Source organism: Rhinolophus sinicus, chromosome 8 (genome assembly GCF_057876585.1).
Source record: "Rhinolophus sinicus isolate RSI-liver-muscle chromosome 8, RSI-T2T, whole genome shotgun sequence".
In the NCBI taxonomy this organism is placed as follows: Eukaryota; Metazoa; Chordata; class Mammalia; order Chiroptera; family Rhinolophidae; genus Rhinolophus; species Rhinolophus sinicus.
In genome coordinates, this window is record NC_142508.1 from 31,509,479 (window position 1) to 31,535,031 (window position 25,553).

Below are 25,553 nucleotides of genomic sequence, written 5' to 3' on the forward strand. Positions count from 1 at the left end.
GACTATTTATTATTATTATTTTATTATTTTTAAAATTATTCCCCCCTTCTTCTGCCTCCCCCACCCCACCCCACTCCGGTTTTGTTCAAGCCATTGCCGGCACATGGTAGCCCATGGCAGCACTCAGCAGCCTGGGCCACCTACACTAACCTCTGGCTGCTGACAGCAGCCCAGCTCCAGGGAGAGCTGTTGTTCACAATCTTAGCTGTAGAAGGTGCAGCTTACTGGCCCATGTGGGAATCCAACCGGTGCTCTCAGCGTTAGGGGCATGGCGTTCCAACCACCTGAGCCACCGGGCCAACCCAGGATTATTTATTATTATTTTAAATAACTTCCTTACCATTAAGGCTGTTGCTCTCCTGCAAGGGGATATTTCAACCCAGTGAGACAACATGCAAATCATGACTAATACCTATTTGTATTTTAGAGATGGTGGCATTTGGATAAAATCCAATTACTATACCTCAAGTGGACCTAAAGGAAATGGGAAATGTCCTTGGGACCCATGGAGTGATTTCCCAGGGTTATATTTTGGACAGATAGAACATCTGTTATACAGCTTATGAGCTATAGTAAGGGGTTTCTAATATTTACTCCATGAAACCATCTTTCCAAGACCCCAATGCATTAGCTCACGTACATGCTAAGCTATATCTGTTTGGGTCATAATTCCCTCTTTTGTTGCCATATTTTCTTTTCTTCTGCAGCTGCCCATTGGAACTGTAAAAGTCTTTCATTGATTTCATAGGGAGAAGAAACATTCTCAAGTCTGGATAATTTGGCTGTTTATTACTGTCAGTCTAGGTGCAGTATCAGCTAAATTATTTTCTTTTCCTTCTATGATGGCAGCCTTAGAATGTCCTGGAATTTTGATAATTGTCAATTGTTTCAGTTGTTGTATGACATCTAATTTAAATTCTGTAACATGTTTTCCATTCTTATGGACTGCCCTAAGGAAGTTAAGAAGTCTCATTGCTTCCACAACAAGTTATGAGCTATACCAAAGGTATAGCAATTACCAATGTAAATATTGGCTATTTGATCTTTGGCTCATTTACAAGCTCCTGTTAGATCAATTAATTCATCTTGTTGGGCTGATCTTATTCAAGTAAATAAGAAACTTAAATTTATGTTTACAATGAAAGTTATTGCACATAGCATAAGAATAAATCATCCACATATTGGATAAGTGTAGAATTTCTAGAAAAATTCAACATTATTCAAATCAGCTTTTAGTATCTGAGAGAAATAGGTGGGACTCTGTATACCCCTGGGGCATTATTGTCCAAGTAAACTCTGATCTTCCCAGGTGGAAAAGCAAAGAGGTATTTTCTGTCTTTTATTTTACAGAAACGCTGAAAAAGGCACTACATAACTCTATCACTGAAAAAGATTGGCAGTACACACAGGAATAGCTGATAATAGGGTATGTGCATTTGGAACCACAGTATATCTATTTATAGCTCTGAGATCTTGTGTAAATCTCCATCCTTTCTCATTGGATTTCTTTACTAGAAGGATGGGAGAATTACAGGTGCTCATACATGGAATTATAAGCCCCTCTTTTAAAAGTAATCTTGTACAATGAGCTAATTCCAGCTGGTGTATCAGGCCTCAAAGGATATTGGCAAATATTAGATAGAGGCAAAGTACTATCAATAGTTATTTTAATAGGAGTGGCTGACTTAATATTGTCAATATCTGTACTGGGAAAAGCCTAAAATTGTACTGGGACATCCTGTAATAAACATTTCATCAGTATCAACTCTTCTGGGGCTGGTGGGGTGACCCTGAGGTGGCCCTAGACTTGGCCTATTTATTAACTTTAGCCAAAAATCTGGCTTGTCTCTGGCCTTGTTACCAGTCTCACTGTTCCTTTTTTGTCGTTTTCCCTGTCTCGGTTGTTAAAGACGTTTAAGCAAATTTCCTGGTCTTTTTCAGGATCTGAGCCTCTTTATCAGGGATGTAACAGTGGGCCATAACCATTACAATACCCAAGAGGCTAAGTTTCCTTACACTGGCATATACTCTGACGCCCCAGGAAAGCACATGAACTTCAGTAGTTCTAAAATACAAAAGTTTACATAACTGTTAGCAAAATTTAGTTCTTAGATTTAGGTGTGTGTTTTTTTTTTAGTAACTAAAGACCTAATTAAGACAATATAAAACATATAAAAATATTTTGATGACACATAATCTTTGCTTTTCAGGCAGAAAACTTTTTTATAATATCAGTAGCAGACCAAAAGTCTTGTAACAAACTTTGTCTTACTTAGCAGAGAGAAAATTTAACTAATTTTGTACCAGCTTACTTTTGATATTTAAATTTACTTAATCACATTTAGCTTAACCATACATAAAATTCTTTCAAGATTTTTCTTTACAACCCTTCTATTACTTTCCCAGGTTCTCTTACTTTCTGTCTCTTTTAAAATCATTATTTTTCCAATCGGATTCATTTAGTCCTAAATACATGTCACCCTTCTGGGAGGATATGTGAGCATCATTGGTTAGAAAGTCTCACACTATCAGGTGAATTGGGGCAGATTTCAGTAGTAAAAATAGATGTTGCCCCTTAACAATTTCTAATTGGAGAGGAATAGGTTCTGATTTAAACAGACATTAGTTGATTAGATGTCCTTACCATTTATACAGAAGCTTTACTCCAAGGAAGAGGGCAACTTAGCCAGGTGGTGTTAAGAGGTAAAGTAGCCCCAGTGTTAGTAGGAAGGGAAAATGCCCTCACAGTCCTTGGAGCAGCCCTATGCTTGTTTCTATTTCCTTTCTGTTTCTAAATCCTATTTTTTCTACAATCCTTTAGTTGACTTGTCTTTTTACAATAAAAGCAGATTCCTCTACAGGAGTTTTCCTAGCAAACCTTTAATAATTCTGTTGCTTGCTTCTCAAAAACCAGTAGAGGCATTAATTGGAATAAATCACAAAAGCCAGTATTATATCTTCTAACAGTTAATTCAAAGTATTTTGCGAACTTATCAGGGTCCTAGAGAGGGTTGGGGGAATCTTTTGTAATTTCTTAGTTCTGCCTGCATACAACCACGATTCCCCTCTGCCCCAAACCAGCTCCTCTCCGAAGGGAGCTGCAACAGAGCTGCAGAAGAGAGAGAGAAGAAAATGAGAGCAAGTCCAGACAAAGTAAAGCATGCAGTGAGATAGCCAAAGAGGGAAAAGTGGGGTGTTGGCATTGAGCAGCTTCAGAAACCTTCTGTAGTTCAGAGACAGTCTCTAAAATGTTCTTACTAACTTTTCTTACTAACTTCCTGAAGAGAAGAAGGTCTCGCTGCCATTTCAACAGCTGTTATTTGCCAATTGAGGTAAACCTCCCATTCCCTTTGTTGGATTTTTAAAAAAAATTTTATTGGGGAATATTGGGAAACAGTGTGTTTCTTCAGGGCCCATCAGCTCCAAATCATTGTCCTTCAATCTAGTTATGGAGGGAGCAGCTCAGGTCCAAGTCCAGTTGCCATTTTCAATTTTTAGGTGCAGGGGGCGCAGCCCACCATCCCATGTGGGAATTGAACCAGCAACCTTGTTGTTGAGAGCTCGCCCTCTAACCAACTAAGCCATCTGGCCACCCCTCCAGAAGCTCAGCGGCAGCTCATCTTCAATCTAGTTGTGGAGGGTGCAGCTCACTGGCCCATTTGGGAATTGAACCAGCAACCCTGTTGTTCAGAGCTCACACTCTAACCATCTGAGCCATCCGGCCGCCCCTGTTTGTTGGATTTTTAAGCAAGCCTTTTCTAATTGTGCACACAAAAATTTAGATGTTAAAAGAGCTCCATTTTGGCCATCTTAAGTTGATATTACTGCTAGTCTTTCCATTTCTGTAAGTACTTGCAAGACTCCTAGGAACTGTACATCAGCAGGAGTATTAATGGGGCTGGGGTCGGGGAGCTTGTTGGCCTTTGAGGCACAATTTCCCATGTTAATTTTTAGGGTTTTTTTTGTTTGTTTTTGGGGTTGTTTTTTTAGATCTACAGAGTCTGAACAAATTTCTAGTGATATTATGTAGTGGTTTGAAGTGTGCTGCTTATGGGTTGAACTCCAAGGGGCTGTCACCTCCCAAGTCGCTTCAAACCTCTTATGTGCCTCAGTTTCTCTCCCTGGTTGTCTAGTACAACCGTGAGGACTTGGAGCACTAGGTAACCAGCCTTTATGTGCACATCCCTGGACGAGTCAAATATTTAATTACAGTTGTGTTGGAATTCCTATGGGGCCACTGCACACTTTGAGGAGAACCCTCAAACACCTCCACAAAGATTCTTTTTTTCTTTTCACAAAGATTCTTAGTCACATAAAAATATCTGAAATTCAAGCTGGAGGGAGTAAATGCTACTTAACTTTGGAGTTGAACAAGTTTAGATTTTCATTTATCCAGCAAAAAGTTTTGTTCAGACTCTCAGTAACCAATTCCAATTGAAAAGCCAAAATTAAAACCAGCCACGCATTTTTTCCCTTCTGTCCTTTTGCTATCTTTAACTTTTGTCCTTAGCCTGGGTTATCTCAACCCTTAACCTTTAACGCCACCTCCAGGATTTATAAACTTATAAACAAACAAACAAAGAAAGAAACAAACAAACAGCTCAAATAAAGTCAGGTCCCCCTACTTTAAAACAGGGAGATCCAGGATTCCAGAAAAACTCACTCAAATTCGCATGATGTGAAGCAGGAAGCCAGTGGGGCACAATGGGCTCCTGCTGGTACCTAGCACCGAATCTGGGTCTGCAGGGTGGTCCTGGGTGGGCTTCTTTGGAATCCTGCCGACTATACCAAGTAACATCGACAAAAAACATCCAACCTAAGAGAACGCTTATATGAGTTTATCTGAGTCAAACTGAACGACAATTGCTGGGAAGCAAAATCTCAATGGATTGAGAAAATGCTCAGCGAAATGGCGGTTTGCAGCTTATTTTATACATAAAATCAAAGGAGGAAGGTTACATGAAATCTATTGTTCATAGATTAAGGGGGTGCGAGAAAAGGGGGAAATCTCTGGGATTGGATAAAAATAAATTGGAGAGACAGGTACTTCTTTTACATAGGTGGGTAACAGGATAGTTAACAGTTCATTTTTTACAGCATATGGAGATGGTAATCAGGAGACAAGCATAATATTGAAGAATTTTGCAGTTTCCAGCCCTCATCCTCGGAAAAAGGATTACTGACATTCCAACGTTGTTATCTTAGGTGCAAAACGACAACAGGCCCACTTAAAGGCACAGATTAACTTTATGAAGGAAGCTAAAGATGTGACTTCCTGCCATGTCCCACTTAGTTATAAATTTTTTTTATGCTCACGCCATCCTATGTGGTTATTTTCAATCTCCTGAGCTTTCCTTTCCATCCACACCTGGGACTGCTTCAGACTCTGACAATAAAAGCCAGGTTGATTATCTCACCTCTGAGCCAGGGGTATGGTTGGGGAGGCAGGGTACATGAATTGGTCACTGCCTGTGAGTAGAGGGGTAGGATTCTCGGTGGTGACAACATCTGCCTCTGAGGATGTAGGGGGAGGGCGAGGAGGTGGCACTCTGTCTTATTGTGGTTCAAGAGGCTTTGCTGCCTCAAGGCGTCCAGGGAGAGACTAAAGACTTTGCAGAAAGAACCTGTGACATGGATTTCATAGTTATCTGTGTGCCCAGAGCTCACCTGAGGAGCAAGTAGATGATCTCAGAGGTACAGTGGTCTGAGAAAATGAGGAAGCAGGTTCCTTATCCCAGGCATGTCTCAGCCACAAGCTTGAGATGAAGCTGTCTTTCTGTGCCTGGTCAGGAAAACCAGCTCAGCTGTAAAACCTGCAGGGGCAGGTCAGAACTGAGAGTCGATGGACAGTGGTGGGTGTAGGTCATAGATAATGGGGATACCAAGAGAACTACAGGGTCTGAGCTTCTATCTACCACAGCCAAGGTCATTGCATGAGGAAATAAATTTGTCCTGCCTCCTGTATTCTTCTGAGGTGTCTTCCTGATAGCCATCACCCCTCCAGCAGGAACCAAGAGGCTTCTGTTGTCCAGGCTGGGTTCCTGGTGACCTAAGAAAATGTGACCTTCATGGTTGTCCAGTCTCATGGCCACTGAGGCATGGTCGGCCCAACACAGGGATGGAGAAGGGAAGGAAGGCAGGAAATTTCAAGGTGGTTGCCAGATCGTGTGTCTGGAGGAGCCAGAGCTTCAGATTTCTGTGTGGAAATTTCTGCTTTTATAATTTTGACACCTGTTTTAAAATATCTAATAGCCATGTGAATTCAGTGTGGTAAGCAGAATCAGGGTTCCTCAATGATGTCCAGAATCTGCTAATATGTTACCTCACGTGGTGGATTTTACAGGTGTGATTAAGTTAAGGATCATGAGATGGGAAGGTTTTTCAGGATTATCTGAGTGAGTCCAGTGTAATCACATGAGGCTTTGAAAGTAAAGAAACACAACCCAAATTATAAAAAATATTTAGTTCTGGAGGTCAGAAGTCTGACACTTATGTCAACTGCTCTAAAAATCAAGGTGTCAGCAGTGCTGTGTTCCCTTCAGAGGTTCTGGGGAAGAATCTGTTGTCTTGCCTATTCCAGACTCTAGAGGTTTCCAGGATCTCTGGGTTTGTGGCTCTTTCCATCTTCAAAACCAGCAATGGTGACTTTAGTCTTCCTCACATTGTATCACTTCGACTCTCTCTCTGTCTCCACTGCTTTCCTCTTCTAGTTTTAAGGACCCTTGTGATTCTATAGAGGCATCTCCAATTTCCCCTTCCGAGCAGTGTGTGTGAGCCTTTGTACGAGGATGATGTTCATGAGAGCACTAATAGCTCTCATATATTTAGCACTACGTGCCTGGCCCTGTGCTATAAAGTTTCATGTCACCACTCAGAAGCAAAGTTATATTTTCCAAATTTTCTCACTATACTCTGAAGTAGAGCTAATTCTGAGTAAGCATCAGAATCCCCAGGAAGGCTTGTCAAGGCACAGTGCTGGGGCTCACCTTAGTTTCAGATTCTGTAGGGGTGGCGGCAAGAACTTATATTTCTAGCAAGTTCTCCAGTGATGCTGATGCTACTGACTCATTGACCACAGTTAGGGACCTATGAATTAGAAACATTTAATGTTACAGAGCAGTCTCCGTGAGGGAGACATTATCATTTCACATCCTTGGAGAAAAGTAGTCCCACGCCTAGTACACCGGTCGCTTGCTGGACGTCTCTGAAGGAGAAAATCCAGGAGCGGATCCTTTAAGAAGCTAAAACGCGACTTTGCCATTCTTCATGTCGGGACTCCTTTTCCTAGCGACCCTCGCGGAGCCGCTGGGGCCGAACTACATTGACCAGAAGGCTCCGGGGGGATGGCGGCGGCCCCTGGAGCAATCACAGCCAGCCTACAAGAAGAGCTATTTCCTGTGGTTCTAGTAGGTGGGTGCGGGACTTCCGGTAGCGCCCCTGCGGACGTTCTTTTTGCTCTTTACAGGTCGTTTTACGCCGCCTTTGGGAACTCTAACGCTGGGTCCCAGCCGCTGTTCAGGCGTCTCCTCGGGACCAGACAGACAGCAGGATGGGACCGAACCCCTCGCATTCTACGAGATGATCTTCTGTAACGAGGCGTCCTCCGCCCCGCTCTGGATCCCCGCGGCCCCCGGAGACGGTGCCCTTGGACTCGTGCGCGTTTATACCGTGGAGACTGAGTCCCCGAGTGTGACGGGCGGCGGGCGGGCACCTAGTCCAGTGCAGGTGTGGGGTTGGCTGACCCCACAGGTCCAGTCCAGGTCCAATGGCGGCAGCGGCGGCGCTGATGGACCCGGCGCGGGTGAGTGGCGCCCCGCGGCCCTCTCACTCGGACTCCTACCCAGATGGCCCAGGACCCCAGATAGAGGGGAGAGGGATATCCCTGGACTCTTCTCTTCCACCCCTTCCTGTGCTACTGGAGACCCTAGAGTCACCCCAAGCCCAAGGTCCTGAGTCCTGGCCAGGGGTTAGGTGGAAAGGTTCATTTCTGGAGTCCAGTGGAATAAGGTGTGGAAAGCTGCTACAGGCATAGGGACCCGAATGTGCAAATGTTTGGAAGCCAGGCTGAGCTGGGAGTGTTCAGGGAACTGCAGGTCTCCCTTATGACTGGTGGAGTCAGGCTTGGAATGTGAGAGGGGTGGGAGCCCTGGAAGGTTTGGATCAGAGGAGGGAGGTGATTTGACTCAGGTGTTCACAGGTTTCCTGTGGCTGCAGAATGGAAAACAGATGGAGGAGAAAGGGTTATGGTGGCTGCTGGGCTAGAGCTGTGAGGAGTTGGGAGGGGTTGGATTTTGGATCTTTTAACTTAAGCCAGCCAGATTTTATGATGTGGAGGATGAGAGAGAGAAGCAGAGGAGGTAGGGGCATCCCCCTGGATTTTGGCCTCAGCAACGAGAAAGCAGAAGAGAATGAACTGAGATGGGGAAGTTGGTGGGAGGAGCAGGCTTCAGGGAAGATCAGCACATGGATTTTGACCATGTTAAGGCTGAGATGCCCCAGGGACTCCTGAGCATTGAATGGGTGCTGAATGTGGTCTAAGTTGTACAGAGGGGTTGGGCTTGGAGATAACCAGTTGGCAGTAGCCAGCCTGTGACCTGAGGTAGAACTCTGGTTCAGATTTAAGAGGGGGCATCTTTGGGTCATGGTAATGGATGCCCTACAGGACAGCTGAGGACTGGGTGGCTGGCCTGTGTACCTGGGCAGCGGTGCTGGGTATCACAAAGTCAGATGCAGGGAGGAACAGCTACGAGGGAAGGTGTGTGTGGGAGAGGAGGGTCCACAAGGTGACCAAGGTCCCTGGGGTGGAGGTTGAAGCATATTGGAGGTAGAGGTAGGATGACAGTGGGACTGGCGTTGGTGCTTATTCAGCCCCAGTGGGATTGGGCCTCATGGGCTCACCAGCTGTTCTTGATCCTCACAGCTTAGATGGCATCTACTGCCCACCTGCCTGCTGTTTGAAGGACACCGTGATCAATGGAATATGAGGAGACAGTGACACTCATGGCACTGGAGCTTGGGGAGGAGGGTGACCTACGAGTGTGTTAGGGGCATTGTTTGGGGATCCCAGACTGCCCACAAGAGGCGGAGAGAGTAGGTTTACAGGCACAGGTCCGGATGGGTTCATCTGTGTGTGTTTATTTTGTTGTTCATTTGTCTGCCGCCTTTTGGTCTGGTTGACTTAGCTGTCTTCAACATGGCAGGGCTGGGGAACCTTTGAGGACGTGGCTGTGTTCTTCTCTCAGGAGTGGGAGCTCCTGGATGAGGCTCAAAGATGCTTGTACTACAATGTGATGCTGCAGAACTTGGCACTTGTGGCCTCGCTGCGTAAGGCCCTCCTACCCACCCAGACTCCTGTTCTAGGCTCTGCCCTTCCTCTTCTCCCAGGAGCAGCTGTCTTCCCACAGCTGAGCACAGACACTGCTTTCTCCCCTGGACTGTCTACTGTGTGTGCAGAACTGGGCCAGAGGAGCCCCAACACCTGCTTCTGAAGCCTTCCCCAGCTGGGAGCCTTAGTCTGGCTGGCTGAGTCTGTCCAAATTGGTGGGACCTCTGTGCCCAGTTTCTGTAACCCCCACCCCTTATTATTATTATTGGGGAAGGGAAACAGGACTTTATTGGAGAATAGTGTATACTTCTGGGACTTTTTCCAAGTCAAGTTGTTGTCCTTTCAATTTTAGTTGTGGAGGGTGCAGCTCCGCTCCAGGTCCAGTTGCCGTTGTTAGTTGCAGGGGGCGCAACCCACCATTCATTGCAGGAGTCAAACCGGCAACCTTGTGGTTGAGAGGATGCGCTCTAACTAACTGAGCCATCCGGGAACTTAGCAGCAGCTCAGCTCAAGGTGCTGTGTTCAATCTTAGTTGCGGGGGGCAGAGCCCACCATCCCTTGAGGGAATCGAGGAGTCGAACCAGCAACCTTGTGGTTGAGAGCCTGTGCTCCAACCAACTGAGCCACCTGGCCACTTGGGAGCTGAGCGGCAGCTCATTGACTTCATTCTAGTTGTAGAGGGTGCAGCTCACTGGCCCATATGGGAATCGAACCAGCAGCCGTGTTGCCCAGAACTTGCACTCTAACCAACTGAGCCACCTGTCCGCCCTAACTGTCCCCTTTTTCTGTCAGACATTTCCAGGAACCTGGCTATGCCATGGACTGCAGACACTGACCATTGGGCTGTTCCTGTGAGGCACTCCTCAGAGGCTTATTTTTTAATATTGTTTTCTTCCCAGTTGGAAAAATGGCATGAGCTCCCTTTAGTCTGTCACAGAGTGGGTTGCCCTGAGCTGGGCCAGCCACTTACCCACCCTGTCTTTCTCCTAGGACTTATAGGACCAAGTCCTGTGTGGTTGTCCACTTGAAACAGGGCAAAGAGCCCTGGGTACCCAATAGAGTGGACATGTCTCCAGCCACTGCAAGAGAGGCCAGGAGGGGGCCTAGCTCTGGTGAGTGGGAGCTGGGGGCAGAGGTGACATCGGGGCTGGGTTCACATTGTACTTGGCGTTTGCCCTGTGTCCACTAGTGTTTGTTGCTGGGGCCAGTAGCCACACCTTCTTGGACACTACCTTCTTGCTATTTCTACTTTGTCCCTGGGTCCTGGATGACAGATGACCCCACTGCTCTGATCTCTACATTTCCCTCATTTTCCTCCTCCAGTCCCTTTGTAGGGTCATCCCACACTTGCCTACAGTCAATGTATCAGGAATGTGCACCTATCTTCATAGACTTGAGCACCAGATGCCCAGTTGCAGCTGGATTTCCTGGGCTTGTGCACATTACTCTTTGTCCCCTTTTCCTGTCAGAAATTTCCTGGGGCTTGCCTGTACTGGGTCCTGCTAAGAGCTGAGGAATGAGTTGGAGTCCCTGCCTCTGCTCCCAGCCTGAACCCCAGCCCTGCATTGTCACACATGCTGAGGCCTTGCCTTCTGTGGCCTTCCTGAGCCCCATCCTGCACTACTGGCTATACTTCACCCTGACTTCATCCTACAGACTCATTTCTGAATGTGTTAGACACACATCTGTGAAGGGGCTTCCCCCTTTCAACAAATGTAGGACATATACATCACCAGCATTTCTCTGCTTTCAGGTTGTCGGTGTGGAGCAGAGGAAACCCCTCCTGAGCAGGGTGTTTCTATACAAGGAGTGCTCCAGTTGAGGACCCCTGAGGCAGGTCTTTCCACCCAGAAGGTCAATCCCTGTGACATGTGTGGCCTGGTCTTGAAAGGCATGTTGCATATGGCTGAACACCAGGGAACACACACTAGGCACAAACCATACAAGTTTGAGGTGTGCGGGAAAGGCTTCCTACTCAGTGCAAACTCTCGCCAGCACGAGGAGCACAGTGGGGAGAAAACCATCACATGCAGGGAGTGTTGTAAGGACATCATGGACAGCCACTATCTCCTCCAGGCCTCCCACAGTGAGGGGGAGCCATGCAGGAGCCCGGGGCACGGGGAATCCCCCTGACCCAGCCCCTGTCACCAGCAGCAGGGGATCCATGCTGTACAGAAGCCCCTCAAGTGTGGTGGCTGTGGAAAGGCCTTCCTGAAGGCCCTCGTGCTCCTTGATCACCTGCTGACTCACTCCACAGGGACACCCTTCAGCTGCCCAGTAGGTCAAAATGCCCCCACAGAGAATGCGACCCTTGTTCATCACCGAAAAGTTCACACTGGAGAAGCACCACACGTGTGCAACGCCTGTGGGAAGGCCTTCAGCCACCCATCTAAGTTGAGGATGCACCAGAATGTTCATGCTGGAAAAACAAATCACAGTTGCAGTGAGTGTGGGAAGGCCTTCACCCGCAAACACTTGCTGGTCCAGCATCAGAGAGTCCACACTGGAGAGTGGCCATATGAGTGTGCACAGTGCGGGAAGGCCTTCACTCGCAGCTTCCATGTGGTTCGGCACCAGAAAGTGCACAACACAGACCGGCCTTATGAGTGTAGACAGTGCCGGCGAGTCTTCAGCTGTATCTCCAACTTTGTTGAGCATCAGAAAATCCACACCGGAGAACGGCCTTACGAGTGCAGTGAGTGTGGGAAAGCCTTCATTAACAGCTCTCATCTGGTCCGGCACCAGAAAGTGCACAACACAGAAAGGCCTTTTGCATGCAGTAAATGTGGGAAAGCCTTCCGACAGACCTCCAAACTTATTCTGCATCAGAGGAGTCACACCGGAGAAAGGCCTTATAAATGTAGCCAGTGTGGGAAAGCCTTTAGCTGCCCCTCCAACCTCATCCCACACCAGCGAATTCACACTGGAGAAAAGCCTTATGAGTGCTCCGAATGTGGAAAAGCCTTCAGTCAAAGCTCTGCCCTCATTCAGCACCAGAAGGTTCACACCAGAGAAAGGCCCTATGAATGCAGTGAGTGCGGGAAAGCTTTCAGCTACAGCTCTAACCTTGTTAAGCACCGCAAAGTCCACACTGGAAAAAGGCCTTATGAGTGCAGCCAGTGTGGGAAGGCCTTCAGCGAAAGCGCCATCCTCAGTCAGCACCAGAGAGTTCACACTGGAGTAAAACCTTACAAGTGCAACAAATGCGGAAAAGCTTTCCGCTACAGCTCAAACCTCTCTAAGCATCAGAAGGGTCACACTGGAAAAGAGCCTTTGGAGTGCAGAGGACACAGGAATGCCTTCAGCCAGAGCTCCAGCCTCACTCAGCACCAGAGGGGTCACAACAGAGAAAGGCCTTAGAGGTATGGCAAATGTGGAAAACCATGAGCTTGGGCTTTCTCCTTGTTTACCATAAAAGGACTTGCTCCTGAGAAAACTGTGAAAGGAACCTCTGTGAGGAAGCCATCAGCCAAAAATGTAAACTTACACATCCCCACACCCCTACTGGGAGATTGCCATGAGTGCCAGATATGTGGGAAGCTTTACTTCCAGATATGTGGGGGCTGTACTGCACTTTCTAACCTGTCCAGGTCGTTTGCCAGATAATGTCACTGCCAGATGCCATCTCACCTCTACCAGCTGGCAGGTCCCCACAGCATGTGCCTGTCATCTCAGCATACTCAGGGAAGGCAGACCTTGTGCTCTCTGATTCCCTGGAAGGAGCTGTGAGTGATGGGAGCCCTTTGGTGTGGCCTCATTTCCACCTCCCTTCTGTCCCCAGTAGGTCAGGCTTTGTCCTGGCCTAGTTCCAGCAGTATCTGGACTGGAGTCTGAGGATTTCTTGACTAGGTTTCCTTTCTTTGTAGGCATGGTTGAATCTACAGAGGATGCTGACAGTAGGTCTATCCAGTCTCCAAATTCCCCAGCCCTGGAACCACCTGCCTTGAGTGTGATGATAAAGGCCTTATTGTTGAAGCCATCTTTAATCCTGGGGCTCCATTCTTGTTGTGGGCGAGACTGAGAATAGACCTGGGCTTTAACAGAGCAAAAACGGGGAAGGGCTTTTGTAGGGGGCCCAACTTCGACAGCAGGATGTCAAGGAATGGCTTAATCTAATTTGCCTTGTGGCGCAAGGCCTCCTGGGACAGACTGAAGGTCTCTGGGCTATCTTGTTTGTGGAAGCCAGGACTACCTGTTGGGCCCAGAGCTTTTTGGAAATTGGGTATTTGATGTGGCAATTTCTAGTACTTTCTGGGCAGGATTCCCTTATTCCTGGGAATGTCCCACATTGCTCAGTACTGTCAAGGGGCCCAGTACTGTTAAGTTGCAGCTGGATTTCCTGGGCTTGTGCACACCGCTCTTTGTCCCCCTTTCCTGTCAGAAATTTCTGACTGGCTCCTGGGACCTGCCCATGAGTAAGGACCCTGGAGTTCAGAATTTGTAGGTAGGTGTAAGATCTGCAGGGCCAGGTGGGACCATAAGTGAGTGCAGAAACAGTGGCTCTAAGGTCAGGGAACTGGAGATTCTGGCAAATGGAGGAGGTATCTATCATCAGGGCGTGCCTGGGCCACATCACAGCCACTCATAGGAGCTGTTTGTGCTCGAGTCCACATTTAATGACATCACATGGGTAGCCTGAAATCAGCCATAGTGGAATTTATACCACAAAAATTAGCAAGCAATAGCTCTCTGTAATAAAATCTCAAAACAAAACCCTGGGAAAACCTGATTTGCATTGTGCACAATTTGCTGATAGTGACTTTGGCCACAGAAGAGATTCAGCTCTGCAGGTCTTGGGAAGTCCTGCACACTCTCATCTTGTCCTCTGGAACAAGTGTGGGTGCCCCTTTAGAACAGGCACGGCCAGCAGTTTGCTGCTCACTCCCCGAGCGAAGAGTCCGATAAAGAACTCCTACATCCTCCCTGGGCTGTTCACTGCAAGGCAATCACTGCACAGGCAGGAACAAGGGACTGAGAAGCGACCCAGTAGTCCAGGATTGCTGTGGCCCTGCGAGTATTCCAGGTGAGTGTGGTGGCTACAGTCTTCACCACATGCTGGCTTTTGCTGCCACTGAGGCAGAGCTGTCCTTGAGTATAGGGGTCAGAAATAGTGGAATCAACATATGGTTGTTTCCCCATTTTCTGGTTTTCCTAGAGGAGTGAGAGATCATATTTTTATGTGGAGCCTTTTGATTGTATAAATGTTGAGAACGATTTCCCAGAAACTTATACAAAGTTTAAAGGTATATAAGCTGCACATGTGTTCCTGGGCCAACATTTGTGACTCTCAGAAAATAAGCAAACCAGGCCTCCAGACATGAAGGCTGTGGGCCCACAGAATTTACCCCATAGCATGTAGCATGGGCAGTGGCACTGCAGCCACCACACTCACGGTGACTCTCTTCCCTCATTCCCTGAAGCTGACCACATAAGGGATAGCATCCCAGGCAGGCTTGTGGTCAGCCAAGCATTTGGCAAGTTGGCCTCAGCTCTCCCCAGCATCCCTAGGGGTGAGGGCACCCTTTGACTCAGGCTGTCCCTTCTGGGTATAATAATTGTCTTCTATTAACATGGAGGTTTTGAGATCAGAGTTAAAGTCCAAGTGAAACTTGGGGCCTCAGGGTAGACATGGATATTCAGAAGCACAGCTCCTTGTACCTGTGTGGCTATGGCTGCCTGCAGTGCATGGGTGGTGTCTTGAACCTGCCTTCTGCTCTCCCCACCAGGGCTCTGTACACACCGCCAGCTTATCGGAATCTTAGTATTTCCCTGGTTATGCCAGAGCTTACCAAACAAAGGAGCAGGTTTAAAGAACTATATAAAGATAAGTATCAGCTCAGCACATGTTAAGGAGAGGACATGCCAGTGGTGGAGGACCTAGCCATAGAGGGGAGAAGGAGAAAAGCTGTGAGGCAGATGACAGAGAGGAGTCAGCTAGGGAACAGGAGTCAGGGGGTAGTAGGATGAAGTGTTAGAAGGGGTCAGAAAGACAGAAAAGAGGCATGGCTATTCACTTTGATACTAAGGGAACAGAGGTCACAGGTCAGATACAAGATCAGAGACCAGGCCCTCCCACACCAGCCTTGCACTCACCAGGACTGGTGCTCTGTGGGCCTCTCTGGTCATGGACTGATTCGAGCTGCCATGTCCACCAGCCAGGACTCCTTGCAGTATTCAAGTTGGGTGACCACACTGGGGTGGAGGAAGTAATTCTTATAGGAGATCAAGTGGTTTGTGAGAGGTCAGCCCCAGGATAGGGTGATTCACCCCATGACAGACCAAGGTGGGTAAGGATCATGTATGCCTCTGGGAGAACTGAACCTCACAAAATGAACAGCCAGGGAAGATCTCACTGGAAAAGCTCAGTGGCCTCATAATCAATGGTCATGTCAGTGCCCATGATGCCATATGGGGGCTGACAAGGGGTAGCTGGCAGAAAATTTCTGCTGGACTGAAGAAGTGTGATAGAGGGGACAGAAAAGCCACAGACCCTGTCTGGGTTACCTGGCTAGAAAATCATTGAGCTGGATGTGATCTGCTACTTGGGTTATGATACTTTTGACCCTGGACCACGGTTGTCAAGAAGCCAAGGCAAAAGGTGTTGGGGTTGTTTATATAGCAGTCTCGGAAAAGAGGTAGCAGGAGATGGGCCAGCTCCAGGGCCAACAGCACCTCCCACAGGGAGCACAGCAGCCTGACCTGGTGAGGGCAGAATCATGTCACAGTAGGAGCCGCACTGGACTTCACTAATGAGCTCCCCTTTTTCTGAAAGAGGAATATGACCTTGTCCTGGAAGGTCACTGGTTCCTACAACACCAGGTCGTGGAGCAGATAGATGTGATCTAAGCACTGGGCACGGGACCTGGGACCCCAGTCTCTGTCCTACCAGCCACCTCCCATTATGTCTCCCAAACCCTGACCTCTGAGGTATCTGAGAGCATTGGCCCTCTTCCTGCATGTGCACTTTTCCAAGATCTACTGGTCTTGGGACAGTGCTTCTCTTTTTGCACCCACCTCTTCCACTCAGTCACTGGTCCTTAAACTGGACACCCCACACTCACTTCATGGCCCATCTGTAATCACAGCCTACGACTCGCCTTCCAAAATCCCATTCTCAGCCCCTTCTCTAAGTCCCAGCCACCAGTGCACTGAAACCTCGACACCCGGTAGCCAAACAGGAACTCCCTGTGTGTTCACCGGCGTATGTGTCACCTCCACTCAGAGGTCTCCAGACAATTCAGACTCTATACCTATAAAATCCAACTGCTAATCTTCCCCAAAACATTCTCCTCCTGCCAACCTCCATCTTCATTCTTCCTAAACATGTGGGATGGCCCTTCATCCCTCAATTACATTCACTCCCCAAGTACAGCAGGAAACCCCATCGACTCCATCTGAAAATCGATCCGGAATCGTAATTTCTCACTTCTCCTGCTACTACTATTCCAGACAGGCCACCATTATAACCGTCTTGAAGAATATTGCAGCAGCATCCTCATGAATCTCCTTATTCTCAGCCCCTCTGCAACCCCTCTCCCACCAGTGTAGTGTGTTCACTCACTATCCATTGGGATACTTGCAAAATCCTACCCTAGATCATGGTCATCCTTCTTCTATTCAAAATTTTCTACTCAGCCCGCCAACAGAGGCAGGACTCCTCTCCTCACCCCCTTGGTTCCCTGCAGTGGGGACACGAGGACTTTTCCAAACGCTCTGGGTCTCACGGCGAGCCATTTATTGCACGTGCAGACCTGCCTGTATCCCCTACATCTTACCATGCTGGATTCTGAAATGGAGACCCCTACCTGTGAACGCTCCACGGTCCTGAACGCCGACGCCTGAGACTCAGTGGGGAACTTAGGACACGGGGGTTGGAGTGCAGCTGGGTAGGGGCCAGGAGACACTTCCTCACCTGTCTGTGCCTAGTCGATCAGCTCACTGGTCACGTTCGCAGTCCAGCCATATGCTGGATCCGGACGGGTGACTGTTGTGCCTCCGTCTCCCGCTCGGTAAAGCGCACACCACACTGAGGACACGTACGAGCTTTGGCGGAGGCCCTGGCGGACACCCCAGTCTGGTGCGGCCAGAGGGCCCGGGGCCGCCCCGCTACGGCTCGGGACACGAGGGCTCGCGGAGGCATGACAATCGCTGGGTTACAGGGAACAGAGGCGGGACCTCCAGTCTCTCGCGCCTTCTCCGCTCCCGGGAAGCCTCTCGGGCGCCGCCCACAGCCCGGCAATCTGGTGCGTCAGCCCTGTAAGGACATAATAGGGAGACGCCAAACAATGGTCCGACACTGGAAGTCCCACTCCAGCCTGCGTGGCGGTTTCCAAAACATCCACCCCTAGGCTATCATTGACCACAGTACGTGCGGTCCGCCCAGAAATGCCCCTCTTCTGAGCTCTCATTGGTCAGCACTGTTGCAACGCACGGTGAGGGGCTTTCTGGGTAATGTAGTTCGTGTATCGTGAGCAGCGATGAGAGGTGCCTCCCTGTTGGTCACCTAGGCAACGATCAAGCCGCGATTGACTCAAGGAAAGTGTCATAGTCCGCTGCGGGCCTTGAGCCAATCAGGCTACGAGTGGAGCGTTTCCGTGGGGGAAGCAGCGGACTAGACGGGACTTCCGTCGTCGCCATTGCTGTGTTCTTTTTTCTCCCGGTGGGTCGCTGCACAGGCGGGCCGCTGGAACCCGAGGAGAAGGAAGCAGGGAAGTTCCGGGACTTTCGCCGCACATTTGCACGCGCTTTCACTCGCAGTTAATGATTCATCCTTCCTGAGTCTCGGTTTTCCCGGATGTGGAACCGACGCTTTGTGTCTTCGTCTTGAGTGCGACTGTCAGCCTGCGGCCGCCCAGTCCAGTGGTATGTGGGGTTCGGATGAGCCCGCAGGTTTCGGCCAGGCTGGCCGTCGCTGATGGACTCGCCACAGGTGAGTGGAGGTGCCTCAGACCCTCACCCGCGGGATCCCCGGTTTAGGAACTGGTTGTGTTCTGGACCTCCGCCTACACATGAATCCGGGGCCTTGATCATTACTTTCCCCTAGCATCCTGAGTCCAGGCCAGAGGTTATATGGTGGGGTTCACGTTTCTGGAATCCCATGGGAAAAGGTCTGGAAGAGTGTCCAGGCACAAGGACCAGCATGTGCAAATTGCTTGGAGGTGCATATAAGTTTAAAGAGGGTGGACTAGATTTCCTTATGTGGAGCAGAGAGATATCAGGGTTGACGCTGATAGGTTTTTCAGATGTGGAAGTTGGTGTGAGGAAATTTCACAGGGAAGATAAAGCGTTGAGTTTTGACCATATTGTATTTGAGATGTCCCAGAGACTGCCAAATTGAGGTAACAAGTGTGCTTTATGACATGTCCAGGCTGGAGACATCCAAGGAGTGGAGGCTTGGGTGTGGACACTGTGTGCAGCTGTGGCTTGGGTTCAGGATGGTGACCAAGCCTCTGAGCAGAGAGTAGACCTGGAATTTTTACAAAATGAAGAATAGAAGCAACAGAGGTAGGATGACAGTGAGGCCTGAGATTAGATTGGTTTACCTTTCTACAGCTCATCAGGTTTTTGGGGCCTGGGGATTTTGTCCGTCTGGTGGAGTAGCAGGGAAAGAGTCAGGCCAAGCTGAGTCCCCAAGCCAAGGTTGGGGGCCCATGGGTCTGGGATTTGTGTATTAGGAAGAGGGAGGACAGCTCTGACTGGGCAGGGGACAATATGTACAAGTGCAGAGGTGGAAGAGAACCAGGGGTGTTTAAGATATACTAATGGTTCCAGGGAGCTGAATGTTGAAACAGCTGGGCAAGGAGGGGAGGCATTAACTAGAGGGGTGATGACTGTCTCTGGCAGTGGGGATGGTGGGAATCCTGGGGCAGGTCAAGTTCAGTATTGGATCCTGGTTGTCTTTCTCAGGTATGCCATGTGCATAGTGGGATGTGGGGACTCTAGGGAGATGCCTGTGGTGTGGTCAAGGGGTGTGGGTCGGTGGAAATAGGAGGATGGTATGGTCGAAAGCATAATGTGTACAAGGTTAGGGAATGTGAACTAATGGGCCCTCGTACTAGAGGCTTAAGGGAGAAAGAATAGCCCCAATTTTCTCATATCTGGAAATTGGCCAGTGAGGGGAGGGGGGCTGCATGCCAGTCCAGAGCTCAGAAAGCATGCCCACCTGCCTTTTGTTCCTCTAGGTTGGAGTGACCTGGAAGCAGTTATCAGTGGGACTACAAGGGGAGAGAGAGACCAATGGTGCCAGAACCTGTTACCTCCTCTGAAGTGGGGGCCTGAGAAGGAGGATCAGTTGCAGGTGGGGAAGGGGAAGATGGACTGAGGGGTTACAAGGAGATGCCAGTGGTAAATGTAGTCACAGGTTAAGGGCCTGGACGAGTCCATTTGACTATTTTGTTTCTTTGTTTTTCAGCTCATCTATTGGCACCCTGACTCAGCTCTCCCATCATTGCAGAGCCCAGTGACTTTTGAGGATGTGGCCGTGTACTTCTCCAAGGAGGAGTGGGGCCTCCTTGATGCACCTGTACCACGATGTGATGCTGGAGAACTTTGAGCTCATGACCTCTCTTGGTAAGGTCCTTATGCCCTGCTCCACTGTGGTAACCAACTTCTGCCCAGGCTTTTTCCCATAGAAAGTTCTGTTTGTCCCAAAGCCAGACCATGGATGCTGCTTCTTTCCTAGGTTTCCTGTTATAGGTGCTGTGGGTACTGGGACCAGGCTTTGTCTCTGAGCAGCCTCATGAGCAATCCTAATAGTTGATGCCCAGGGGCATTGTGGGAGCAGAGGTTCGGATTCAGGCATCTCTAGTTGGCCTAACGGATCCCACTGAGCTTGACCCAATTTGGGGCCATACCCAGGTCCTACCCCTCCCCCGAGACTTTTTAAAAAACAGCTTTATTGAGATAAACCATAAAGTTCACCCTTTTAAAGTGTATGTTTTATCTACACTATCAGAGGAAAAATGAAAAAGAATAACCTGAAATTAAAGCAAACCAAATTTTATCATTGTAATAACTGTAAACTGAAAATCTTAAAAAACAAAAATAAGTATGTTTGTATAGTTGTATAAATATCAAAACGTAATTTTAGAACATTTTCATCACGTGAAGGGAAACTTTGTACCCATTAGCAGTCATTCCCCATCTTCCCTCATCCCTTTCCCCCCAGTGACGGGCAGCCTCCTTTTTGATTATATATAGATTTGCTTATTCTGGACATTTCATATAAGTGGATTTACACAATATATGTTTTCCTGTGACTGGCTTTCACTTAGCGTAGTGTTTTTGAGGTTCATCCATGTTCTAGCTCATATCAGTCCTTCATTCCTTTTTATGGCTGAAAAATATTCCATTCTAGGGAAATACTACAGTTTGTTTAAGCATTCATCAGTTGATGGGCATTTGGCTTGTTTTCACTTTTTGGCTATTATAAAAAATGCTGCTATGAACATTCACATGCAGGTTTTTGTGTGGCTATATTTTCATTTCTCTTGGGTGGTACATAGGAGTGCAATTGCCAAACTGTTTTCCAAACTGGCAGCACCATTTTATATTCCCACTGCAGAGTGTGAACATTCCAATTTCCTACTTCATCAACACTTATTATTGTCTTTTTTTCCTACAGTTACCCTAGTGGGTGTGAAGTGGTAACTCACTCAGGTTTGGATTTGCATTTTTCTAATCACTAATGATGTTGAACATCTTTGCATATGTTTATTAGCCAACTGTGTATCTTTTTTTTTTGAGGAATGTTCATTCAAGTCCTTTGCCCATAGCAGTCCTTGCCTCTGGTGAGGTCTCTGTTCTGTGGTTTGGCTGTGCACTGTCCTGCACAGCAGGCCCTTCATTCTTATTCTGGCCCCCTTGGCCTGTCAGTAATCCCTTGGAGCCATTCCTATATGTCAGTTACACATTTCTAATGAAGTCACCTTTCCATCAAATGGGACACTCCATTAACTGTAAATTTCTCTGCTTTCAGGTTGTTGGCATGGAGTGGAAGATGAGGAGGCCTGTTCCAAGCAGAATGCTTCTGTAGAAGGGGTGTCACAGATCAGGATCCCCAGTGCACATTCTTTCACCCAGAAGACTGATATCTGTGACACATGTGGCCCATTCCTGAAAGACATTTTGCACCTAGATGGGCAGCAAGGAGCACATCCTGAGGAGACCCCCTACACATGTAGAAGAGAATCTGGGTTTAGTGCAAGCCTTCCCCAGTACCAGAAGGAGCACAGTAGAGACAACCCCTTCAGACGGAACAAGGACGGGGATGCGTTTGTGAAGAGTACTGTAGTCTGTCTGTCAGAGAAGCCCTTCACTTGCAGGCAAGGTAGTAAGGATGTCTCAGACAGCCATGACCTCCTCTGGCACTCGGCCATCGACAGCGGTGGGAAGCCACATAGAAGCACAGAGTGCAGGGGGGCCTTCCCACACAGTTCCCATCCTGTGCAGCTCCTCAAGTGCAGTGACTGTGGCACAGACTTCCAGAAGAGCTCCGCCCTCCTAAACCACCTGAAAATGCACTCTGAAGAGATACTGTTTAGATGTCCAATAATTGGAAATTTCTTAGAGGAGAAATCAACCCTTGATAATTACCAAAAGTTTCACACTGGAGAAGCATCTCGTGTGTAAGGAGTGTGGGAAGGCCTTTAGTCACGCATCTAAACTGAGGAAGCACAAGAAATTTCACAGTGGAGTAAAATACTATGAGTGTAGCAACTGTGGGAAAACTTTCAGCCACAAAATCACACTTGTTCATCATCAGAGTTCACACAGGAGAAAGGCTTTACGAGTGCAGTGAGTGTGGGAAAACCTTCAATAACAGGTCACACCTCACTCGACATGAGAAAGTTCACACTGGAGAAAGGCCTTTTCAGTGCAGCAAATGTGGAAGAGCCTTCAGCCAAAGCTCCAATTTCCTTCGACATCAGAAAGTTCACACCCAAGTAACACCATATGAATGCACTCAATGTGGTAAAGCCTTCAGCCACAGCTCTGCTCTCATTCAGCACTGGAGAGTTCACACTGGAGAACGGCCTTTTGAATGCAGCGAATGTGGGAAATCCTTCAGCAATAGCTCCACCCTCATACAGCACCAGAAAGTTCACACTGGAGAACGACCTTTTGGATGTAGTGAGTGTGGGAGAGACTTCAGCCAAAGCTCCCACCTCTTGCAACATCAGAAAGTTCACACTGGAGAACGGCCTTTTGTGTGCAGTGAATGTGGGAAATCCTTCAGCAACAGCACCACCCTCATTCAGCACCAGAAAGTTCACACTGGACAAAAGCCTTATGAGTGCAGTGAGTGTGGGAAAGCCTTCAGCCGCAGCTCCAGCCTAATTCAACACTGGAGGAGTCACACCGGAGAAAGGCCTTATGACTGCAGTGAGTGTGGAAAATCCTTTGCTCACAGTTCCAGTCTCATTGAGCACTGGAGAATTCACACAAGGGAAAGGCCTTATGAGTGCAATGAATGTGGGAAATTCTTTAGCCAAAACTCCATTCTCATTAAACACCAGAAGGTTCACACTGGAGAAAGGCCTTATGAGTGCAGTGAGTGTGGGAAATTCTTTAGCCGAAAGTCCAGCCTCATTTATCACTGGAGAGTTCACACTGGAGAAAGGCCTTATGAGTGCAGTGAGTGCGGAAGAGCCTTCAGCAATAACTCTCACCTGGTTCGTCACCACAGAATTCACACACAAGAAAGGCCTTACAAGTGCAGCCAGTGTGGGAAAGCTTTTAGTGAAAGGTCCACCCTTGTGCGACACCAGATAGTTCACACCAGAGAAAGGACTTATGAGTGTGGCCACTGTGGGAAAATCTTCAGCCGCCTCTGCAACCTTACTCAGCATAAAAGGATTCATATCTGAGTGGAGCCTTATGGAAATAGCATTGTGAGAAAATCTTCAGCCAAGTCAAAACTTCATGCCCCAGAATTCCCATAGAGAAATTACCTGCATGTACCACTGATGTGAAAACGCCTGTCTGAGCAGCCCAGGAACCTGGGCAGAGTTGTCTCCCTGTCGGAGCATAATCCTCTTTCCAGACTGCCTGGATCCAAATATTTGTAGCAGTTATCTGCATATGCATGGAGAAGGCTCCCTGTGCCTTCCTTCCGGTTTTCTGGAGGGAATCAAGATTGTCCTTGCCCCATTAGAATGGCTTCATTTCCATTGCCTCTGACAGGGTTAGGGAATGAACTGAACCCATACTGGTTGAAGGCCCTTGAGGGATGTCCAGTTTGGTCTTCTTGGGAAGATGCATGTTCCTCATGGATGGATGGTATTAAATTGAAAATGTTCCCAATAGTTCCAGTGTTGTTCTTCTGGTGTTAATATTCACAACTGTCACCAATTTGTTTTATTTTATAAAACTGACATCGTGTCCTGTCACTGTGAAGACTTAAGTTCTTTATGTACCAGAGTCACAAAGAATTAGTTTGCTTCCTTATATGATGTTATAGACTGGATGCTTGCATGCCCCCAAATTCATATGTCAAAAGTCCCAGCCCCATATATGACAGTAATAACCAAGGTTCAGGTGAGGTCATGAGGGTAGGGACTGTGATGGGATTAGTGTCCTTATAAGAAATGAAGAGATCCCAGAGCATCCTTTCTCCCCACCTTGTGAGGACAGCAAAAAACAAAAAACAAAAAAACAAAAAACGGCCATCTACAAGCCAGGAAGAGAGTTCTCATCAAGAAACCGGGATTGAAATTGGCCAACACCTGGATCCTGAACTTCCAGCCTCTAAAACTGCTCAGTCTGTGTTATTTTATTTCAGCAGCTAGAACAGACTGAGACACTAAGAGATGAGGAAGGTCCCTCTCACGGGCTTCCTCAAAGCAAAAATGGTGTTGGCAGTCTTATAAGACCAGGTATCAAACTAAGGATGTTCAGAATTTCAGTCCTGCTCTCTAATTACTATGAAGACATGCATGTTTGTTCATAACTGTCACTAAATTATTCGTTGACTGTGAGAAAATAAATTGACACTGCCCTGCTGTCACATACCACAGTGAAATAAGCACTTTGCCTCTGTAGATTAACTTTTTTTTTTTTTTTAAGATTTTATTGGGGAAGGGGAACAGTGTGTATTTCCAGGACTTTTCATTGGGGAATTGTGTTTTTTTCCCAGGACCCATCAGCTCCATCCTAGTGAAGTTGTTGTCCTTTCAATCTTAGTTGTGGAGGGTGCAGCTCAGCTCCAAGTCCAGTCGCCAACTTGACTTGGATGGAGTTGTTAGTTGCAGGGATGGTATTAAATTGAAAATGTTCCCAATTCCTTGTGGGAGTCGAACTGGAAACCTTGTAGTTGAGAACACATGCTCCAACCAATTGAGCCATCCAGCCACCCGGGAGCTCAGCCCAAGGTGCTGTGTTCAATCTTAGTTGCAGGGGGTGCAGCAGCCCACCATCCCTTGTGGGGGTTGAACCAGCAACCTTGTGGTTGACAGCATGCGTCCAGCTGCAGCTCGTCATCATTCTAGTTGCTGAGGGCGCAGCTTGCTGGCCCATGTGGGAATCGAACTGGGAGCCCTGTTGCCCAGAGCTTGTGCTCTCACCAACTGAGCCACCCGTCCGCCCTGTAGATGAACTTTAAAAGGCAAGAAACATGGTGTCACTAGCCCCCAATATCACTGAAGCCTTGGGCCCTGGTATGTTTATGTTGCTAAGTCTTCAAAAAACACAAATGTGTCTCTTGATTTCATGTCCATGAGGACAAACCGGTAGCAGAGGGTTGATGTCTGGCCTGACGTCAAGGCATGGAGGACAGAGAGAGGGAGAAAGTAACTCTAAATGGGACAATGAGTGAGAAGCCTCATGAAGAGGGGATATCATAGCATAGTGGTTGAAACGGTGTTACTAGGAGATTCAGGAAGGATGGGAGGGCACAAAACACTGTCCAGGAGCCAGGAACTTCTGGTGGATTCCAGAGGAGAGCCACCACTGGCTGGAGAGAGGACAATCTTGGGGCAACCAAGACAGCGCCTGCAACCATGGGCTGGCTGCTGGCGCTGGCTTGCCATGGGAGGTTTGGGCTAAAGTGATAGAATGAGTGAATCCAGCCCAAACTGGTACCCTGAGCAGGTCAAAGGGTCAGAGCCACCAGGCTTTGTTCCAGATGTCCCAGCATCTCCAGGAAAATTTTACCCTCCGTCTGCTCCCCAACACATTGGCTGTGTACAGACCCCCAGCAGGAGACCAGAAGACTGGTTCAGGGCAAGTG

The 25,553-nt window shown here is 48.0% G+C and overlaps 3 protein-coding genes across 6 annotated transcripts in view; 2 read left to right on the forward strand and 1 right to left on the reverse strand.

Moving 5' to 3' along the window:
• Window positions 1–17,375, reverse strand: part of LOC109434534 (uncharacterized) — a 41,408-nt gene extending 24,033 nt beyond the window's left edge. Inside the window, exon 1 of the mRNA XM_088800431.1 lies at window positions 17,238–17,375. The gene's annotated coding sequence lies outside the window, so the exon portion shown is untranslated. The remainder of the gene's footprint in view (window positions 1–17,237) is intronic.
• On the forward strand, window positions 7,409–13,304 carry LOC109434553 (uncharacterized). Of its 4 annotated transcripts, none has more exons than XM_074315577.2 (4): window positions 7,409–7,801; window positions 9,201–9,324; window positions 10,316–10,437; window positions 11,079–13,304. In XM_074315577.2, exon 4 carries the CDS (start codon window positions 11,726–11,728, stop codon window positions 12,683–12,685), a length of 960 nt encoding a protein of 319 aa, XP_074171678.1. In that variant the 5' UTR covers window positions 7,409–7,801; window positions 9,201–9,324; window positions 10,316–10,437; window positions 11,079–11,725; the 3' UTR covers window positions 12,686–13,304. The 4 variants fall into 4 exon arrangements, with proteins under 4 accessions (XP_074171678.1, XP_074171679.1, XP_074171677.1 ...); XM_074315578.2 differs by having other exon boundaries at window positions 9,243–9,324; XM_074315576.2 differs by lacking the exon at window positions 9,201–9,324.
• Window positions 17,376–18,122: 747 nt separating the features above from the next.
• On the forward strand, window positions 18,123–23,631 carry ZNF132 (zinc finger protein 132). The gene is given in 7 exon segments (XM_019711577.3): window positions 18,123–18,254; window positions 19,507–19,622; window positions 19,737–19,840; window positions 19,842–19,894; window positions 21,303–21,945; window positions 21,947–22,084; window positions 22,086–23,631. Coding segments are annotated over 7 exon segments (2,214 nt in total). The 5' UTR covers window positions 18,123–18,202; the 3' UTR covers window positions 23,194–23,631.
• Window positions 23,632–25,553: the final 1,922 nt, after the last annotated feature.

Bases quoted from the DNA above. Each gene is read 5' to 3' on its own strand.
- LOC109434553 (XM_074315577.2), top strand. From the start codon at position 11,726: ATGCACCAGAATGTTCATGCTGGAAAAACAAATCACAGTTGCAGTGAG.